Below are 20716 nucleotides of genomic sequence, written 5' to 3' on the forward strand. Positions count from 1 at the left end.
ATCTTTCCCCTGCAAAAAATAAGAGTCACAAAAAAAATATAAATAAAAAATATCCTCTTCTCTTCTCCTCCTCCTCCCTTTTTCTTCCTCCTATTCTTCTCCTTTCTCTTTGCTAGTCACTATCATCTCGATCACCATCAATCTTCTCGACGTCACCAAGATCTTCGCTGTCCTTCGCGCCGCCGCTAACAACTCCCCCTTTCCTAATTGGTACTATGTCCAGAGTCATTTATCCATGCCTCGTCCTTTGCAAGCGTTACAAGAGTTCCCATGTGGCATCTGGTGAGGCATTCAAGCTCTTCGCTGAGGTCTTCCAGTTGTCCCAAATCTTATTAATGATATATGGATTACTAGCTTTATAATTTTGTTAAGGTTGATACGTGAAGAGTTTTAAGATTGTGGAAGTAGATAGTAATGATAATGAGTCTGAAGAAGAGGAAAAAGAAGAGGGAGAGGGAGAGGAGGAAGAAGAGGGAGTGGTTATTCATTTGGAGTTGACACCTGTGTCACTTGACATTGACACATCATATTTTACCTGACATGTAAGATTGTCAACTGGTTATAAGGGTCAATTTGTCTAATTTTATTAAGGAAAAGTATAGGGTACCAACATATTATCTGTTAATTTATTGTCAACAATAATTAATTATTATATTTTAAATACATATATAAAGAGACATATCCAGAAAATATATCTATAAAGACACTTCTATTAAACACAACCATAAAAAAGACATTTTTATTAGACACATCTATGAAGACACTTCCATGAAACACAGTTATAAATAAGAGTTGATAGAGGTTGGCAGATATGTTGTTGGTAACGTAACGGGACCGTTTTATTAATGGGTGGGGGCGGATTAAAGTTTAAGGATGATTAGGGTACGATATATCTCACAGAAAAAAAGTCACGAACCAGAAAGGTATTTACCTTTAATTTTAAAATAAAATTAATATTTTAATATATATTCTATACAAATTATTAATTTGATTACTATTTTAATATACAATAAGAAATGAATGAAATTTAACGAAAAAATAATTTAATTTAAATTGATAATTTTACATTTTTACCCTTTATTTATATACAACAAAATTTTTTTCCACCCCCGGTTGCCAAAAAGTGATCGTCACCGGAACTCTTCCATCGATTGCCAAAATGGGACAGACAGTTGCCGAATCATAAATCATGGTTTTAAAGGAAAGCTACAAGAAATAAACTCAACCATTATTTGGAAGTTTTAAACAGACAGCTAAATATGCAATATATGCTACAAAGAGATGATTTAAAAAGAATACAATTTAAAGAGACTGGCAATGCACAATCCACTCCCTTGCTGTATCTTTCTCTAACATAAAATGTGTTGTGTAATAAATGAAAACAAGGTAAAGGAAAAAATTATGATGGATTTATGCAAAGATTTCCATGTCAAGCTGTTCATGCTGAAAGGCTCTATACACTGCAGGCAACAGCTTCTTTTTCCAGATTATTGTAAAATGAACTCAACTTGGTGATAGCAAGCGCTTCACCAAAGAGTGATGCTCTTGTAGATCTTGATATGCGCACCTCAACATAATCGCCAACCACAGGATTTCGCCGTGTCTTGACATCTTCCCTGTCTGGTATTGGCACATTGACAAACAAAACCCTGTGGCCCTTGTCGCTCTTGCCCATAAGCTCGGTATCCGGAGCTCTCTTGTTAGGTCCTTCAACCAACACAAGCTGCACGGTTCCAACCTGAGAGTCAAAGCACTTGCCCGTGCTCTCACGAAAAACCTCAATGAGTTCAGTTAGCCTCCTCTGCTTTGTTTCCTCAGGAACATCATCGACATAATTTCGGTGGGCATGAGTTTTCTCCCTCATGCTGTAAGCAAACATGAATGCCATATCATAACCAACAGCTTTTACGAGACTCAATGTGTCTAAATGTTCCTCCTCTGTTTCCCCACAGAATCCTGTTCGAATTCCAAACATAGAAAGAATTGAATCAATCTGCAGTTAAATATTGGTGTGGCAAAGAAAACCCTAAAGCCTAAAGTTTTGGGTAGCAATACCATACAGTCATACACAAGTAGCTAAATTAGCAACGTGCTTATCTACCTTTTGACTTTTGTACTTTCAACAAAATACATCTGTTCCATCATATATTAGGAAACAAAATATTTGACAATGATGATGCTGTTGCCAATTAAGAGGATTATATATATGATAGCACATGATGGCATCACTTTATCTATGTAGCAGACTCCATCTAACAAAAAAAACAGAAGGCTTAATTGTTGATGCTGATGTTTGGTAATGCAGATTTTATTCACCACTTCCATAGACCTTTCTTAAGGAACAAGAATCTCTTCTCTATCAATTACTCGTTGTAGAAAGTTAACGAAAAAGTGTTCTCAAGGGTTTCAGCTGACAAAATTTTACACCTCCTAAATATGCTGGATGGATTCATAACTGTTGAATTTGTGTATTCCGTTCCTTTATGAAAACTAAAAATCTAGATGCCTCAAGAATAGAAGGTCAGCATTAGATACAACATGATTATGAAATTAAAGAAAAAAGTGACAAACGCAAAACTTGATCTCTCATGCAGAAATTTTATAGAAAGCCAAAAACTAACGAATAGAAAGGGAGCAACTTGAAAGGCATATTACCACAGATGAAATCACTGCTCAAGGCCACATCTGGAATAATGCTGCGAATTTTATGTACAAGCTCCAAATAAACTTCTCGGGTATATCCTCGTCTCATCCTCTCAAGAACTGTACTACTTCCAGTTTGTGCTGGTAAATGTATCAGTTTGCATATATTATGTCTTTCTCGCATAAGATAAAGCAATTCATCCGGAAAATCTTTAGGGTGTGGAGAAGTGAATCTGAATCGCATCTCAGGAAATTCCAAGGAGAGTCGGTCCAACAGATCAGAAAATCTTAAACCCATTGTTTTCACCTTAGAAATGCTGGAAAACCCATCACTAAATTTCCAGTTGGAGCCTGGTTCAACCTCTTTCTCAATGCCGGATGCATCATTATAGCTGTTCACATTCTGCCCTAGAAGTGTTACTTCTTTCACGCCTTCTTTCCAGAGCTCTGCCACCTCTTTCACAATGGAATCCACAGGGCGTGATCGCTCTCTGCCTCTTGTGAATGGCACAATACAGAATGAACACATATTGTTGCAACCCCTCATCACAGAGACAAAAGCACTAATCGAGTTCTTGGATATCCGAACTGGATTAATATCGGCATACGTCTCCTCAAGGGAAAGAAGAGTATTGATCCCCTTCTGGCCATAGTCAACCTCCTCCAGCAACCGCGGCAAATCCCTATAAGCATCAGGACCGCAGACCACATCAACCATTTTGTCTGCATCAAGTATCTTTTCCTTCAACCTCTCGGCCATACATCCCAAAACAACCACTTTCGGAGGGCGCAAGGACTGCGACCTTCCGGTGGCAACATTGCTCTTCCAATGCCTCTTAAGAAACCAAAAATAGTTAAGCCTCTGCCACACTTTCTGCTCAGCATTATCTCTAATGGCACAAGTATTAATGAATATTATTTCAGCACTCTCAGGAACACTCACTATTTCGCCATAGCCGGCATTGTTCATGATGGAGAGGACAATCTCCATATCATTAACATTCATCTGACATCCATAGGTCTCATGGTATATACGACCTTTCGAAGCAGCTTCGTTGTCTGGTACAACACTATTCGGAAAAACACAAAAAATAAGCAAACTATTTCCATTCCTAATCCCTATTCTTATTTAAACCTGTAATTCTACAATTGGGGATACAAAAACAAAAATTCCTCTTTTTTTTTACACTATGCTTATAGTTGTCGTGACAGAGATATATGCGTCCTACTATTAATATTCAAATTCAATTCGACAGAAGTAAAAGGCAAAACAAATACCCAGAGAACTGAAAAAGAAAAAGATTGAATTTCGAAGAGAAGTAACTCACAGGGATTGAGGTTGGGAAGAGGTAAGGGTAGCTTGAGGTAGGAAGTGAGGGAGTGAGGGAATGGGACCCTCTAATTTGGTGGAACGAGAGAAGCTTCTCGAAGAGCTTGCGACGGTGAGCTTGAAAGTAGAAAGTGGGAGTGGGCGTGGTGATGAGGTAGTGAAAGAAGAATGGCGGTGGAAGTTGAAGATTGTGAGAGTAAAACGAGGACGATGAAACTTAAAAGGTTGGTTCATTATGGATGAAAATGTAAGTAACGACGCCATTGAGTTCTCTCCGCCGCTGCAGGCTGCCGCCACCGGTATATGGTGGATAAGGTCTCTTCCCTGCTACTTCTACTGCTCCGCTTTGTGGATTACCACCATAACGCTATCCCTCACAACGCAACATTTTCTTGTCGTTTCGTATCCCTTATTGTTAAAAATAAAAGTCTTGAATATACTCTATTATATAAAAATCGGATTTCTGCACTTAATGATGGAGTTGATGTGGCATGCTTCGGAGAGTATTTTTCGATTTAATTATTTTAACTCATTCAATACAATTTATTCAATACAGTTTAGGTTATATATATATATATATATATATATTCCAACAAAATGTAATAATGTAAGAAAAAGGTTTTATAATAGAAAAGAATAGAGAGATTTTGACAAGAATTAAAGGAGAGATATAATTTTATTGAACAAATTTTTAAGGAAAAAAGATACAATTACTAATTTTTTTATTGTCAATTACATTTCTATTAAAATTAGTAGTATCAAAAAAATATTTTAAATTTAATATTATCAAGAAAAAATAAAAAAAATTATATAAGGACTAATTTGATTAATTTTTAAACTTTTAGGGATGAAAATGACTTACGTCTGAACTTTCAAGGACTATTTTGATTATAAATAACTTTTTTACATATCAAGTGCCACGTGGCATGCCACGTGTCACTGACATGTGCCACGTGTCACCGATCTGACATGTCAACCAATCATATTGTGACACGTGGCATTAGCCCTCCACGTCATCATCCAACTGACGGAAGGACTAACTTTACCAATTTTAAATTTTTCGCGGACAAATTTTATTATCTTTTTCTTACGGGGACTCGTTTGAAGAATGGGTTATCTTTCGGGGACCAATTTGACTATTTACTCAATTGATTTGATTAAATATTTAAATATCTATATAATTTAATATAATTTATATTACTTAATTAATTATACTACATTAATTGTAATTCGTTATATTAGTGAATTGGTTTTTTTATTTATAAAGTCTAAAATAAAATAAATAATTTATTGTTTATTCTAATTAAATTTATTAAATTTAATTATATATTATATATGAATTAATGTTAATTTATAAATTATTTTATATTATAATATTCAATCAAATAAATTGTAAATTACTTTAAATTATATGCGCACGGAAAAATGGATTTAAATGTGGTTTATATAGTATAGATAGTATTTAATTAAGAACGGTGTATTTTTAAGTGTTTTGATATAACTTAATTATATCAACTAATTAATTTGATTAGATATTTAAATATCAATGTAATTTATTATAGTATATAATACTTGATTAATTTTATTATATTAATTGTAATTTTTTATATTAGTTAATTGGTTTATTCATTTATAAAGTTTGAAATAAAATAAATAATTTGTTGTTTATTCTAATTGAATTCATTAAATTTAATTATATTATAGATAAATTAAAGATAAGTTATAAATCACCTTATTTTCTTAGCTTTTTATATTCCATAGATTGTTAAATTTTAAGTTTTATATTTCTGTAAGCAAAAGTAATATAAGGCAAAAAAATTTTCATTCTAAACGAAATTATTCTATGTATTATTAACTAATTCATTAGATTTGATTTATTAAAATATAAAATAATTTTATATAACAAATTATTAATTAAACTCATTCTAAAACATAAGTAAAATAAATTAATTTTCTAGGTGGCCTAATGTAAATTTATAATTTATACAACAATCAAACAAAGCATAGAACTTGTGAATTATAATAAAAAGGAATAAAAAAGTAGGGCCTACACCATGTTGGCTTGCTTGCCTCCATTGCATCTTAACAAAACATGGGCCTATGGAGACTAATCCCGATTCCAAACTGGACAGATAGAAAACCTACCCGGATCTCATACAATTAATTTCAACTCGCACCTAAAGTCCTCTTTTAGTCTTTTTGGGTCTTCTCTCTCTCTCAGCAAGCAAGCATATACGCCAGTAATGGAGAACGGTATCTTGGCACTGGCAACTTCAGAACGGCAAAGATGAGAAGACTGGTTGCTTATACGGCGACGGGATGATGATGGAATTGTGCCGGTGAGGAGGTCTATGAAGATGAGAGATGCTAATGTGACCAGAGAGGTTAGATAGCGGACCGGCAAGAGGAGACTTTCACTGATATTATTGTCGTTCAGATCGCTATCGCACCGGGATGCTTCCTATCTGTAACTTATGGAGGTGAACTGCTGCAAGGAAGTCATGGATTCAGATCTTATTTTAATTATTGTGTTAATATATAATTAAATTTTTGTGTAAAATATAATGATATTATACATTAAAGTATTAAATATTTGAATCTATTATATGTATATTCTTCCTTTTGGGTGAATATAAATCTGTTAGTTAATACTTAATATTTAATATTTTGGAATTAAATCATATTTTTTATTTATTCAGTTATTTTTGTTGAAAGAAATATTTTATATAAATTTTGTTCGTTTATTTAGTTGGACAATGGTACTGTGTGTAGAAAGTAAATAATAAAATATTTTATTTTGTAAAAAAAATAGGAAACAACTATGCATATTTCTGTAGATAAGGATCTGATATCTGTATTCGAATCATTGATATCGGAGGGGGCTATGTATATTTTTACATACTTTGGAGATAGCAATAACTGTGGGTTGTACCGCACAACATCACATCATTTTCGATTATTTTTTTAAAAAAGAACTACTATCTTATCCTCTTTTTATGATGCAATGCCGTTATATAGTATTAAGTTGGTTCCTTTTAGAAAAATTATGGGATACTCTCCTCAACATCCTTTTTTGTTTGGTAAGTGTATGATTTATGACAAGTACATAAGTTGATTTTTCTTTTGTTTTTATGACAAAATATCACTAAGACGGGTGATTTGTGCACAATCTTCTGTTTGATATTTATTTTAAACGTTGCTGGAGTTATGACCGGTGTAGAGGGTGAAAGAAAATATGTGAAGGATGGCAAACTTATTGACATGTTGGTCATTCAAATTGAGAATGAGGAGTGTATTTTTTCGATGCCCTTACTCAACACTTAATATGTTTATATAAGCAATTTTTTATTTTCTAAATAATTTACATTTTCTTTGCAGTTTAAAACTTAATATTGCTGTTCTTGGAGAGATAGTGGATCAGATCAAGGGTCTTGTGGCAGCGGATGAGCAACAGTTACCGGTAGTTATTTTTCAATTTGCAAGAGTAAGAAATTTTTAGGTATGTGAGGATTTTACCACTATCGAATGGTTATATTTTATTGTAGCTATTTCTACTAATTATTGGGATGCGATTCAATAGGTATTTTTAGTTTTAAAATTTTATGGTATGATGTTATATATAATAGTAATTTTTTTATTTTTAAATTTTAGAGTGTGATACTAGATGTCGTGGAAGCAAAATTATAAGTACTGTGTTTTGTGTTTAAAACTTTTGATCATGTGGAATTATAAGTGAAATTATAGAAAATAGTAATAACAATTCCGGCAAATGGCTGGCGTTCTAGAAATTAAAATTTGAAATGATAAAAAATATTATTATATACACGTGGATAAATTGTATCACCAATTTTTTATTTTTTTTTATTGTAAATTCTATATTAAATTACTCAACAATTAATTAATTAATATATAATTTCAAGTTATATTTTTGTTATTATATAATATTTTTTATTATTTTATATTTACAATAAATATTTTTTGTATAGCTCATTGCTAAAATAAAAAATTTTTACTAATTAATTAGGTTTATAGTAGATTATAGTTGGTTTTTTAAATCTAAGGACACTTTTGGTTACTTTTCATTCGATAATTTTTCTGTCATGTATAATTGTACAACTCATTTAAGCAATAATTATTGTATATAGGTACCAATATTTTACAGAACATTATGTATGGTACCAGGCTCTTGATAAATCCAGATGTTCCTGAGATTGTGATGCTTCAAAAAAGATATTGTACCAATATTGTGAATTATTTATGGTTGTGTATATTGACTGTATTTTTATGGCGTTGTGATTGATAAGTAGCGTGTACTATAAAGAGATCTCGCAGTATCTGTCTGTGCTTTCTGGCAAACCGGTGTATATTAATGAAGATGAGGTTTTATATTCCACTGAGAGGAAGACAATAAAGGAGTTACGTGCGGCTGTGGATGTGAGTGCCTTATAGAAAACTACTTTTTTATGTTTGGTTCATTGTTTTTTGGACTTTCAAACTGTTCCTATGTAGGTTGGATTCTATGTTGTTCTGGCCACTATTTTTAATGTTAGAACCCGTTCTAAGTTGGTGGTATAAATCTTGTGTTTGCAGCGTGAAGGAATAAGCTAATGCGGATACATACTTCAACGATGGCTGTAATAAGAACGTGAATAATGTGGTTGATAGGTACAACTATAATTGGACTTATTTGTGCAATTCTTTCATAAAAAGCAATAAAGTTATGTAATTGATTATGTCTCTTTTTAATTTATTTAGTAATATCTAGCTTAATACCAACAATTAGTAGACAATAAGAGAACAATTTATTAAAAACAAAAACTACTTTGATCGATGAAAATATTGTCTATCCATATAAAAAAATGGCAAAATGAGATAGAGTGCATAGAAAAAATTCATATACCTACAACAATTTTATACCAAAGTCTCCTCTACTAGACTAAAATCTAGAAAATTGATAAGCCTAAAAAGATTGTGTTTGAGCATTTAAATTGTGTTGAATATAATTTTTATGATTTTATTGTAACTAAAGGGTGACAGACCAAGTGTTAATTGATGTTTTTGAATAAAAAAAGCACATAAGTTGAATTTATTAGTTTTTTATGGTACTGCTACAATAACTTTTATTGTGTTCGATAAGGAGACTGCAGCTCTATTCGGACGGACCTGTACTGAGATTGTGAAAGAGTTAAATGTATGTGGTTTCTGCTGTTGAAACCATTTGAATGGTTATGATATTCAATGTCGGATGTGAATATAGAAGATAATTTTATACCATCCTCAAAAACTTTAGACGGTATGTAAAAATTTTATCTATATGTTTATTTGCATCTTTGTGTACATCCTGGACTAAATTGCATCGGTATGACAACTGAGTATCTAAAGAGAGTTCATTCGGCAGATGTGTGGGATATAGAAAATCCTATTTATCAATGTCAACACTGTAAAGCATAGATGTGGTCTGAAGAAAGGCTTGCTGAATTCAAACAGTCGCTCCAACCAAAGTTTTCATTATGTTGTATGGAAGGAAAGATCGAGCTTCCTCTACTTTCTGTGCCTCCTGATGAGCTCATTTAACTTCATACTGGTGGAGATCAAAGAAGTATTCATTTTCTAAAAAATATAAAGGCATTTAATTCAATGTTTTGTTTTACATCAATAGCCAAAAAAATTGACCGTGGGGTGAACAATGGGACTGCTCCTCCAATTTTTAAGTCTGGGGGGGGGGTCAAAACTACCATAGTATTGGTAGCTTACTTCCTCCGAATAATCTGCAACCAACATTTGCCCAACTATATATTTATGACACAGAAAATGAGATTGATATTCAGATAGACACACTTCGATAATTTTCATGCAACCAGTCAAATATTTTAGTTATTTTTTATCTGTGAGAGAAAATAACATAAAATTTATTGTTTTTATTTTGTGCAGTTCCAATGAAGCTATAAATGAGCAGGATAAGAAAATTGTGGCAATATTAAGAAACATGCTAGAAAAATATAATAGTTTGGTAAAGAGTTTTTGCTATGCAAGAGATAGGTACCAACAGAAAAATTGCACAAATATAAAGCTTAAGTTGATTAGTAAAAGGACTACAGATGACAGGACATACAACTTACCATCTGCATCTGAAGTGGCTGCATTGATTGTTGGTGATGTCAAACAACTAAGCAAAGATAGAGATATTATTATAGAGAGTCAAACTAAAAAGCTCCAACAGATTAATATTTTTCACCCATCTTATTTAGCCTTGCAATATCCATTGTTGTTTCTGTATGGGGAGAATGGATTTTGTTTGGGTATTGCAACATCAGATTCTATCTCCGCTAGGCCTACAAAGAAAAACAAAACAATCACTTTGTAACAATTCTTTGCTTTTCAACTACATACAAAAAAGGACGGGTGAATCTCTGTTAATTCTGATATCAAAGAGATTATTCCAACAGTTTCTAGTAGATGCCTACACAATAGTAAAATCAGAGAGGTTAAAATTCTTTAGGTATAAACAACCACAGTTGAGGGTTGATAAATACAAATGTCTGCATGAAAGTCTTATAAACGGGGATGTAGATGCTGCAAGGCTTGGCAAAAGAATCATTCTTCCCAATACTTTTACCGGTGGACCTAGGTACATGATGAATAATTGTAAAGATGCATTTGTAATTTGTAGATATGCAGGATATCCTAACTATTTTATCACTATGACCTATAACCCTGAATGGGATGAGATAAAAAGAGAAGTCACTCCCATTGGATTGAAAGTAGAAGACCGCCTTGATATATTGTGTCGAGTTTTCAAGATCAAACTTGATGGTTTGATTGATGACCTAAAAGAGGAAAAAATCTTTAGCAAAATTTTGGGATGTAAGTCTGTGTTTATACAACACCTTATTAAAATCTTATGTTGTAATGTTTTTCTCATTTGTCTTTTTCAATTTTCAAATATTTACACTATAGAGTTTCAAAAGAGAGGGATTCCGCATGCACATATTCTTTTATTCATGAGTATCAAGTTCAAGCCACAAACACCAAATGACATAGATAAACATATAACAGCTAAGATTCTTGATGAAAATGAAAGGCCAAATCTACATGGAGCTGTTCAAAATTACACGGTACATTGTCTATGAGGTCCGTACAACAAGAATTCACCTTGCATGAAGAATGGATCCTGTTTAAAGTTTTATCCCAAAGAGTTTAGATAGCGAACACTCATTGATGAAGCCGAATTTTCCAAATATAGGCGTACTAATAACGGTCGAACAGTGAAGAGAAGGGAATGTGTACTAGACAATAGGTTCATTGTTGCTTATAATCCAGAATTGTTGCTCAAGTTCGGGTGTCACATAAATGTGGAATACACATGCCAAACAAGTTCTATTAAGTATCTGTTTAAGTATGTACATAAGAGCAATGACCGCGTAACAACTACCCTATACAACGCTGGTGATCCGTCAGAAGCCACACAAGTTGTTGACAAAATTAGGAATTACTACGATTGTAGGTACATTTCGGCATATGAGGCAGTCTGGTTTATTTGGATACGAAATCCAAGAGAAAAAATCATTTGTGATTAGACTTCCATTCCATTTGGAGGATGAGCAACCTGTGGTTTATAGTGAAATTTCTAATGTGAATGATATCGTCGAAAGAGCAATATCTCAAGTCTATGTTTTTGGGATGGATGGCGGCGAACATGTCATATCCCTATGCTCGAGGTCTGACTTATGCTGAGTTTCCAACCAAGTTTGTTTGGAAGGACGATGCTTCAAAGTGGTTTCCTCGAAAGCAAGGCTTCACAATTGGAAGGTTGACTCATGTACCTGCAGGTAATGACGAGTTTATATTCAATTTCGATCTTATTTATTTGACGATTTAAATTTAAAATCTTAACAGCATGTACCCCACGTCTATTTTATTCGATTTATCTACACTAGAAAACAAATGTTCAAATAACTTTTAGCAGTTATAATCTGTAGATTACACAATTTTAGAATTGTTCTATATTTTTTAGAAAAATTAATCTTATGCGGATGTGTAGCTACATAATAATTGAAATCGCATAGCCTAATCCATTTAGCTATTTAAAAGTGGGATTTTAACCAATTTTTTTGCAGTAAATACCGAAGAATATTACCAACGACTTCTTTTGAATACTCAAAGAGGATGTATGAATTTTTGAGATATAAGAACAGTAGGAGGAACAATTTATGGCTTTATGCTACGTATAGAGATGCATGCTTCGTCCTTGGACTCTTGCAAGATGACAGAGAATTCATGGATGCAATTAAGGAAGCAAGCTCGTGGGCCTCAGGATCATATGTTAGAAGGTTATTTGTTATTCTATTAACATCCAACAATATCTCAAGACCAGAACATGTCTGGAATAGATGTTGGCATGAACTTTTAGATGATATTTTGTATCGAAAGAGAACCGTGATGAACATGAGGGGTGGGTTTTTATAATTGTAATTATAAAAGTTCTTCATTATTGATCATTTTTAGTTTGATTGAATTTTTACAGTATCGTATAATATGCAGAGTTAACCATGTCAGAGGATGAGATTAATCAGTTGTGCTTAATGGATATAGACAAGATCTTACATTCTTATGGTAAAACCTTGAAATACTATCCTCCTATGCCTTTAGCAATTGAAGTTGATAGTTCATTGTTAACCGAAAGGGTTATCAGGGAAGAGCTAAACTTTAACAGGGATGATTTAAAGAAAAATGCCTCAAACATGTTAGCCATCGCAACACCTGAGCAGAAATATGCATTCGATAAAATTGTTACAGTTGTGTATTATGATGAAGGGGTTTTTTCTTTGTGTATGGTTATGGGGGTACTGAAAAAACATTTCTCTGGAACCTTATGTCTGCTGAGATTCGCTCAAGGGGTGATATTGTGTTAAACATTGCTTCAAGTGGTATTGCATCTTTACTTCTTCCCAATGGAAGAATGGCACACTCAAGGTTCAAAATACCGCTGAATATAACTGAGGATTCTTTATGTAACATCAAACCTGGTTCTCTTCAAGCAATGATGCTGTTGAAAGCCAAACTTATAATTTGGGATGAGGCTCCAATGGTTAGTAGGTACTGTTATGAAGCGCTTGATAAATGCTTAGGTGATATCATGAGGTTTTCTCCAACATATAACAAAGATTTGCCCTTTGTAGGAAAAGTGGTTGTACTAGGTGGAGACTTTAGACAAATTCTTCCTATCATTTCACGAGAATCAAGATAAGATATCGTTCATTCAACCGTGAATTCGTCTTACCTTTGGAAGTTTTGTCAGGTGCTCAAACTAACAAAAAACATGAGACTCTCTGTAGGGACGATTGCTTCAGATCAAGATGAGACAGAGCAATTTGGTGAGTGGTTATTGAAAGTTTGTGATGGTCTAACATGTGACAATATGGATGGTGAATCTGAGATATGTCGTCAAGGAGATATTGTTACTCCTTCTTCGGACCAGGCATTTGATGAGTTGGTTCATTTTTCTTATCCAAATATTTTAGATAACATGTCCTCAAAGGATTTTTTCAAAGCAAGAACTATACTGGCTCTCATGCTGGACATCATTGAAGAGGTCAACAACCATCTGATGACTATCATTCCTGGAGGAAAAAAATTATATCTTAGTTCGGATTCGATTTGTATGGATAAAAGGAATATGGAGAGTCAACTAGATCTCTATGATCCTAAATTACTGAATAGCATAAATTACTCTACTTTGCCTCCACATAAATTAATACTCAAGGTTGGTGATCCGGTGATGTTACTGAGGAATATTGACCAATCCAGTGGTCTTTGTAATGGTACAAGGCTACAAATTAGGAAGCTTGGAAATCATGTCATAGAATGTGAAGTCTTAACGGATAACAATGTTGGTCATATTGCTTTGACTTCAAGAATAAATATGGTACCAACAAATGAAACCGTCCCAGTTAGATTCCAACAAAGACAGTCTTCCATAATAGTATCGTTTGCCATGACAATTAATAAGTCTCAGAGACAAACTTTATTTCATGTTAGATTGTACTTGCCCAAACTAGTTTTTACACATAGCCAACTATATGTGGCACTTTCAAGAGTTAAGAGTAAGAGAAGTTTAAAAGTTTTACTTATGAATCACGTAGGAATGTCTGCAAATTCAACCATCAATATTGTTTATAGAAAAGTATTTAAAAAAATAGAATTCTAATATAAACATTTTGATTTTATTTTAAATTCTATATCAATGTATAATTATTTTACTTTAAAAAAGTGTAAAATAATTATTATTTACTATTTTTAAGTTAAATTTTGATTTTGATAATAATTTTATAAATTTCTTAACATAATAATTATTTTGTGTTTTTTTTAAAATATCCAAAGATATAATTTTTTTTTATTTTTATAATTTTTTTCGTGCTGACCACGGATTCATATACTAGTAATAATTTAAAAATTGATTTTTATTTATTTTTCAATCATTGTTTAAAAATATTACGTACACGGTACACCTACATAGACTGATACACATGATATGAATCGTGTTTAGCTGATAACAACGATCTGCAACAGAAGCTGAAGTTCCAAGATGGTAAATCGGAACTGCAGAGCCACACTTCGCCTTGTTACCTTAATCAATCGTCAAGGCCACCCACACCCACCACTCTCCTCTTCTCCTTCTGGTCACATTTCTCATTCATATATAATTCTCCCGTTTTCAATCGCTTTTGTTTTTTTAACGGTGCTCTGTTTTTACTCGGGGACAGGAATTGATGCATGCTGGAAGCAGCTACAGCGCAACAATGTTCACGGGGAGCATAAAATTGTGTCCTTTTTCAGCCCGTTAGCAAGTTCCCTGAAAACTAGGCAATGGGGTGTTAATATTCAGAGTAGATGTTATGGTTCAGCTTCTGTGTTGGTTCAGAGGAACCCCAAATTCTCAAAGTTGAATGATGAAGATGTTAGATACTTTGAGGGGATATTGGGTGCCAAGAATGTCATTCAGGATGATGAAAAGCTCATCACTGCAAACACTGATTGGATGCGTAAATACAAAGGCTCCAGTAAGCTCCTTCTACAGCCACGCACCACTGACCAGGTTCTTCTTTTAATAGAATCAACAATTACTTTGGTTCATTGAAGCATATCCAAATTGTCATGGCTATGTGTATTTGCTTCTGCAGGTTTCTGAGATTCTTAAATACTGTAACTTCAGATGTCTGGCTGTCGTTCCCCAAGGTGGTAACACTGGTCTTGTAGGTGGAAGTGTACCTGTTTTTGATGAAGTATGATGGAGTTCATTAAGCATGTTATTCTTTTTTCCCTTGAAAGAATGATGGGGCTCATCGTACTTAGTACACTGACAACTTTTTCCTATAATCTATTGCTGCAGGTTGTTGTCAGTCTTAGTGCTATGAGTAAAATCATATCCTTCGACAAGGTAGACCATTTATTTCTTGGGAGACATATAGGCTATGAGTTCCCTTCTTCTGTTTGTATATGTTTATCAATGTGCCTTTTTCTCACTAGTTTTGCGGGCATTTCAGCATTAAAAAAGAAAATCAGGCTGTCTTTCTTATATCTATTCGCTTCCTACCAAGATGAAACTTCAGTTTATGGTTTTATATTGGGATAGCTTATTACGTGTTCAGAAAACTCCATAATGAATGCTGCAGATAGATTGCTGCAAAGTTATTTCTTGTGAAAAGATTTTGAAAACCCAAGTTACGGATTTGAATACTTAACCTGAGGTTTTTGCCAATGCATGTTTCAGGTTAGCGGTATATTGGTATGTGAAGCAGGGTGCATATTGGAAAATATAATATCATTCCTGGACAATGAAGGGTAATAGTTTTCATGCATAAAGTCACTGTCATTTGTAACTTATATATTAATTTCATAGCAGTCTTTGTTTTTTTTTTTTTATTAATATTATTTAGACACTTATGTTGGCTCCTCTTTCATGAAGAATTTAACCAAATATGTTATCTTGATTCAATATTTTACATTAATATTTCTAAATTTAGTTTTGGGTGTTTGCTTGACAAAATTATGCTATTAGTGGAGTTCTCCAATCTCAATGTTGTGCAAATGCAGTGTCACAGCCTAGGTCTTGAAAGTTTAGATGATTGATTCCCCTCTCTGCCTATTTGAGTTATTAGCTTATAACCTTGACATATGCTTTCTGTATTTAAGTGGTGTACACTTTTCATTCAGATTTATTATGCCACTAGACTTAGGTGCAAAAGGGAGTTGCCAGATAGGTGGAAATGTTTCAACTAATGCTGGCGGGTTGCGTCTTCTTCGATATGGATCCCTTCATGGAAATGTACTTGGTAAAAGGAATACTTGTAACCTGTTAAACTCCACTATTCAAAAATGTTCATCGTTGCATGTTATTTGAGTTTTATACTTCCAAAGTCAATGTATAAATCTGGATGAATAAATGGAGTTCAGTTGAAAGGTGAAACCACCAATGATTTTTACTGCCTAGCAGGTATTGAAGCTGTTCTAGCAGACGGTACTGTACTTGACATGCTTAAGACATTGCGCAAAGATAATACTGGATATGATTTGAAACATCTATTTATAGGTATCTAGTTAACAATTATGCAAGTCTGGAACCTAATGATAGATGTATTTGTAACTTAACTTACAAATGATGTAGGAAGTGAAGGTTCCTTGGGAATTGTTACTAAGGTTTCGATACTTACCCCACCAAAATTATCTTCAGTAAATGTGGCTTTTCTTGCTTGCAAGGATTATAGCAGTTGCCAGGCATGATCAATGTTCTTATTTTTAAATTTATTTTTCTTACTGAATTTTTTAACTTATCATTGTTTTGTTCTTGTTTTTGCATTCATAGATTATGTTATCCCATGCGGTTACCTTAATTGATTGCCCTTTTTTGAAATTGGCAATTTTATATTCAGGAATTGTGAGGCTCTGATTTTTGTTCATTATTCTTTATCTTTTTTACCTTTTTCATTGAGGAAGCTTGTCGAAATTCATTATAATTTTCTTCTCATGTTCTTAATGAATTTCTTCTTTTGTAAGATAGAATTTTATAATGAAGATGAAGGGTCCTGAATCTGAAATCATGAATTGCTTTGTTTTGTGTGCCTTGATATAGGCAAGAGAAAAGTAGGTCTCCATTGACAAACTGTTCTGTATAAGCTTAATGTTACCAATTAGGTGAAATTCTTGAATAAGTTTACCTATTGTATTCATTTTTTTTAACTCATATATACTGCTAACTATTATCTGATGTTTGTATGAATTTTGGTGACTAGTAGACTCTTTCAGTTGATTTTATATATATATATTATATATGCTTCCCTTTTGTGTGAGTTTGAAACAGGCATACATCTGACCAGATTATTTCTGGTTCTTTTTGCATTTCAGAAACTGCTACAGGAAGCAAGGAGGAAACTTGGGGAGATTTTGTCAGCATTCGAATTCTTAGATAGCAATGCTATGAATTTGGTAATCTTTATAGATTTGTGACTGTCTATGTTGATTGCTAATTTGCTATTAATAAATGCATTATAGCTGTCCTACTTCTGAGAAAATTATTAGGACTTAGTGATTGCCTCTGTTTGTTGGATCCTAGTCGTGCTGATTTGATTTGGTTTCTAACAGGTTTTAAATCATTTGGAAGGTGCTCGCAATCCATTACCTACGTCACTGCATAACTTTTATGTGCTAATTGAGACAACTGGCAGTGATGAATCCTCAGACAAGTGAATTTCTCACCCAATTATTTTGATTAGTTTTGCTTATATTAGTAGAATAAATTATATTGGCATCCTTTGTTCTGAATTTTCATCTATAAAAAGCCTCTTTAAAAATTGTAATGTAGGTAATCCATTCCTCAACGGAATTCATTCAATTTGCAATGTTAGTGTATCTTTTTAATGCTGAATTTTTCTTCCTTCTCATCTCAGGCTTCTGCTGATCAACCTAATGAATTCTATCTCTCTCTCTCTCTCTCTCTCTCTCTCTCTATATATATATATATATATATATATATATAGTGAAATGCAGGGTTAATTGAGTGACTAACCAAAGGAGATATATTTTAAATGTCCTATTGTCAGCTTAACATCCTTGTGTTATCCTAATAAAGAGTTCTATCCATTAACCTCTGAATGTGTTTCGCCATGTTTCTTAACATTTTATTTTATTTTATTTATTTTATTACTTAATATGTCTGTTTGGTTTAGATGTAAATTCTAAGTGTGTAGTCTATGTTTTAATCATCCACGTTTGATGTATGTTTCAGTTTTATTTTGAATTTGAATTTTTTATATTTCCAGACAGAAGCTTGAAGCATTCCTACTTGGCTCCATGGAAAATGAATTGATATCTGATGGTGCTCTTGCACAGGACATAAACCAAGCATCATCTTTTTGGCTTCTGCGTGAGGTCATTTCTCACTCCATGATTTTCCATTTTGGTGGAATAGATTATGCTGTTCAAAATTAATGATAAATTGTATAGTCGTGCATAGCTTTTCTTCTTATTGATGTTATTCTATGAGCTTGTTTTACAAACTTTTGTGGCAGTGCTTTTACCTCTTTTGAATTGTATTTTTTAGGTCAGCTATACAACTTGCGTTTCGAATTTGTATACCGATTTCATATAATAGAGTCACTATTGTGAGATTATATATGTGCCTGTCCACTTATCCACTTGCATTCCTACAAAAACCATCTATTGGCTCCTTCATATTGTTAGAGCATATTTCAGTTCAAACTTTCCAGATGCTTTTACACTTTTACTCTTTTAAATGGTATGGGCTTCCTTCTAAATTGCTTGTCTTTATTCCTTTGTTTTTCATTGGCTAAGTTGCTAGTGTTTATTCTGATTTCACCAGTTGATTCTTAGCCCATGTGGATGCTTTCCAGCATGGCCCCTTAGTTGCTTCTTTTACTATTATTGGCTATAATGCTGTGGAAACTAAATCATTTGCTTTTATTATTACTATTATTATTTAAGGGGAAAAAATGGAAATTAAATTTTGGTCAAAAGAACTACTTTCTTATGCTTATTTAGCAAGGGTTTGTCGTCGGTAGATGAAATTTCAGTTTAACATCCCAGGGAATACCAGAGGCACTGATGCGAGCAGGAGCAGTTTACAAGTATGATTTATCGATACCTGTTGAAAAGATGTATAATCTTGTTGAAGAAATGCGCTCAAGATTAGGTAAGAGAGTATAAATCAGCAGAGTAAATGGATTACACAAGCATGTTTATTTTTATTTTCCTAGATTTTTTTCCTAAGAATCCGTATTTATAATTAAAGATTTTACACAAACAGAGTATGTTATCAGCTGTTATTACCGTCTTAAAATAATCCGAATTGTAGGTAATGATGCAAATGTAGTTGGATATGGTCACCTTGGAGATGGTAATTTGCATTTAAATGTCTCTACCCCTCAGTATGATGATAAGGTAGCAAGATCAAACACAAATGAACTATTTGGTTATGAAGTCCTTGTCTTCAATTTAGATGAATAATCAAAATATTAAAACTTTGCAGATTTTATCACAAATTGAGCCTTTTGTATATGAATGGACATCTAAGCATCATGGTAGTATCAGTGCTGAGCATGGCCTTGGACTAATGAAAGCTAACAAGATTTTCTACAGCAAGTCACCAGAAACTGTATGTATTGTATTGCATCTACTTGTGTTTTCTATTTGAGAATGTAAACTTAACTGTGCATTGAATGTCTTGTCTTAACTATTGGACAGGTGAAAGTGATGACTTCAATCAAGAAATTGTTGGACCCCAATCACATACTCAACCCATATAAAGTTCTTCCTTGTTCTTCCATTTCATGAGTCTTACATGTGTAACTTAATCTTGTTTTCATATTTGACTTCTTTAAATTGAGATGATGCAAGTACAGTGGAGCTGTCTCCTCATATTTGACTCAACAACACTGCTGCACTGTAAATAATAAATAATACTACTATACTAAATAAATTTATGGTCCATGAATTTGATAGAACATGAAACTAGGATTAGCATAATGATTAAATAATTGAATTTTTTTTTTTTAGGTCAATTGTGAGTCCTTAATTGGCTGTTTCGGGAATATTTTGTGCAAAGTCTTTCCTCCTAGTATAAATGTGGAACCTTTCATTCTAAGGTGAGGTATAGAAGAATTTATTAAGAGCAAGAAAAGCACTTTGCTATAAATCTCATGGAAAAAGAACGGGAGCAAGTTAATGCGAAGGGAATCACTTTTAGTTTTAGAGTGTTTTGAGATTTAGGGTTTAAGACTAGATTCATTGCTTCATGCATTACTTTATATAGAGAATTAGAGACCTTTTGGTTAAGCTTGAGATTTGTTAGTGTGTTCGGTCAAAGAAAAGATAATTAAATAAAGGTGAGAACAAAGATGAGTATATACCTTTTATTCCAACCTATCATCTAATTAAGTTTTTTTTATAAAGAAAATTTTCTTTTCTATTGCATTACTATCTTTTCTCCTCCAACAGCATGTTCTAGAAGCCACAAGTCCATAACATAGGGCAGACCATTAATTACTTAGTTTTCAACATTGAGACTTTCATGCGGTGTTTCGCCTTTAATTTCCCTATGAACAAATGTAGATACGAGCTTTCCACTAAACACGCCTAGAATATATGCTTATCTTCTACCCTTAATTGCCTTAGAAATAAGCCAAATTCAAAATGTTAAAGTCATTACTAACTTTTTATTATTAGTGCTCA

The 20716-nt window shown here is 33.1% G+C and overlaps 3 protein-coding genes across 3 annotated transcripts; 2 read left to right on the forward strand and 1 right to left on the reverse strand.

Annotated features, from left to right (window-relative positions):
• Positions 1–1172: 1172 nt before the first annotated feature.
• Positions 1173–4410, reverse strand: LOC107642923 (Methylthiotransferase). Its single transcript, XM_016346431.3, has 3 exons — positions 3972–4410; positions 2656–3713; positions 1173–1956 (listed from the first exon to the last, which is right to left on the reverse strand). Exons 1-3 carry the CDS (start codon positions 4235–4237, stop codon positions 1454–1456), a joined length of 1827 nt encoding a protein of 608 aa, XP_016201917.1. The 5' UTR covers positions 4238–4410; the 3' UTR covers positions 1173–1453.
• An 8882-nt stretch (positions 4411–13292) lies between these two features.
• LOC107640156 (uncharacterized) lies at positions 13293–14180 on the forward strand. The gene has a single exon (XM_016343706.1). It carries the CDS (start codon positions 13293–13295, stop codon positions 14178–14180), a length of 888 nt encoding a protein of 295 aa, XP_016199192.1.
• Positions 14181–14428: 248 nt separating this feature from the next.
• On the forward strand, positions 14429–20048 carry D2HGDH (FAD-linked oxidases family protein). Its single transcript, XM_016346433.3, has 15 exons — positions 14429–14652; positions 14737–15068; positions 15154–15255; positions 15363–15410; positions 15744–15814; positions 16187–16305; positions 16467–16562; positions 16638–16747; positions 17375–17455; positions 17612–17712; positions 18289–18397; positions 19073–19178; positions 19341–19426; positions 19515–19640; positions 19730–20048. Exons 1-15 carry the CDS (start codon positions 14559–14561, stop codon positions 19817–19819), a joined length of 1671 nt encoding a protein of 556 aa, XP_016201919.1. The 5' UTR covers positions 14429–14558; the 3' UTR covers positions 19820–20048.
• The last annotated feature ends 668 nt before the right edge of the window (positions 20049–20716 follow it).

This window comes from Arachis ipaensis, chromosome B5, assembly GCF_059453495.1.
Source record: "Arachis ipaensis isolate K30076 ecotype BB chromosome B5, ASM5945349v1, whole genome shotgun sequence".
NCBI lineage: Eukaryota > Viridiplantae > Streptophyta > Magnoliopsida > Fabales > Fabaceae > Arachis > Arachis ipaensis.

Bases quoted from the DNA above. Each gene is read 5' to 3' on its own strand.
- LOC107642923 (XM_016346431.3), bottom strand. From the start codon at position 4,237: ATGGCGTCGTTACTTACATTTTCATCCATAATGAACCAACCTTTTAAG. The intron at 3,714-3,971 runs GTGAGTTACTTC...TTTTCCGAATAG, and splicing joins TCTTCCCAACCTCAATCCCT to TGTTGTACCAGACAACGAAG. The intron at 1,957-2,655 runs GTAATATGCCTT...GAATTCGAACAG, and splicing joins GAGCAGTGATTTCATCTGTG to GATTCTGTGGGGAAACAGAG.
- LOC107640156 (XM_016343706.1), top strand. From the start codon at position 13,293: ATGAGACTCTCTGTAGGGACGATTGCTTCAGATCAAGATGAGACAGAG.
- D2HGDH (XM_016346433.3), top strand. From the start codon at position 14,559: ATGGTAAATCGGAACTGCAGAGCCACACTTCGCCTTGTTACCTTAATC. The intron at 15,411-15,743 runs GTAGACCATTTA...TGCATGTTTCAG, and splicing joins AAATCATATCCTTCGACAAG to GTTAGCGGTATATTGGTATG. The intron at 19,427-19,514 runs GTAGCAAGATCA...AAAACTTTGCAG, and splicing joins CCCCTCAGTATGATGATAAG to ATTTTATCACAAATTGAGCC.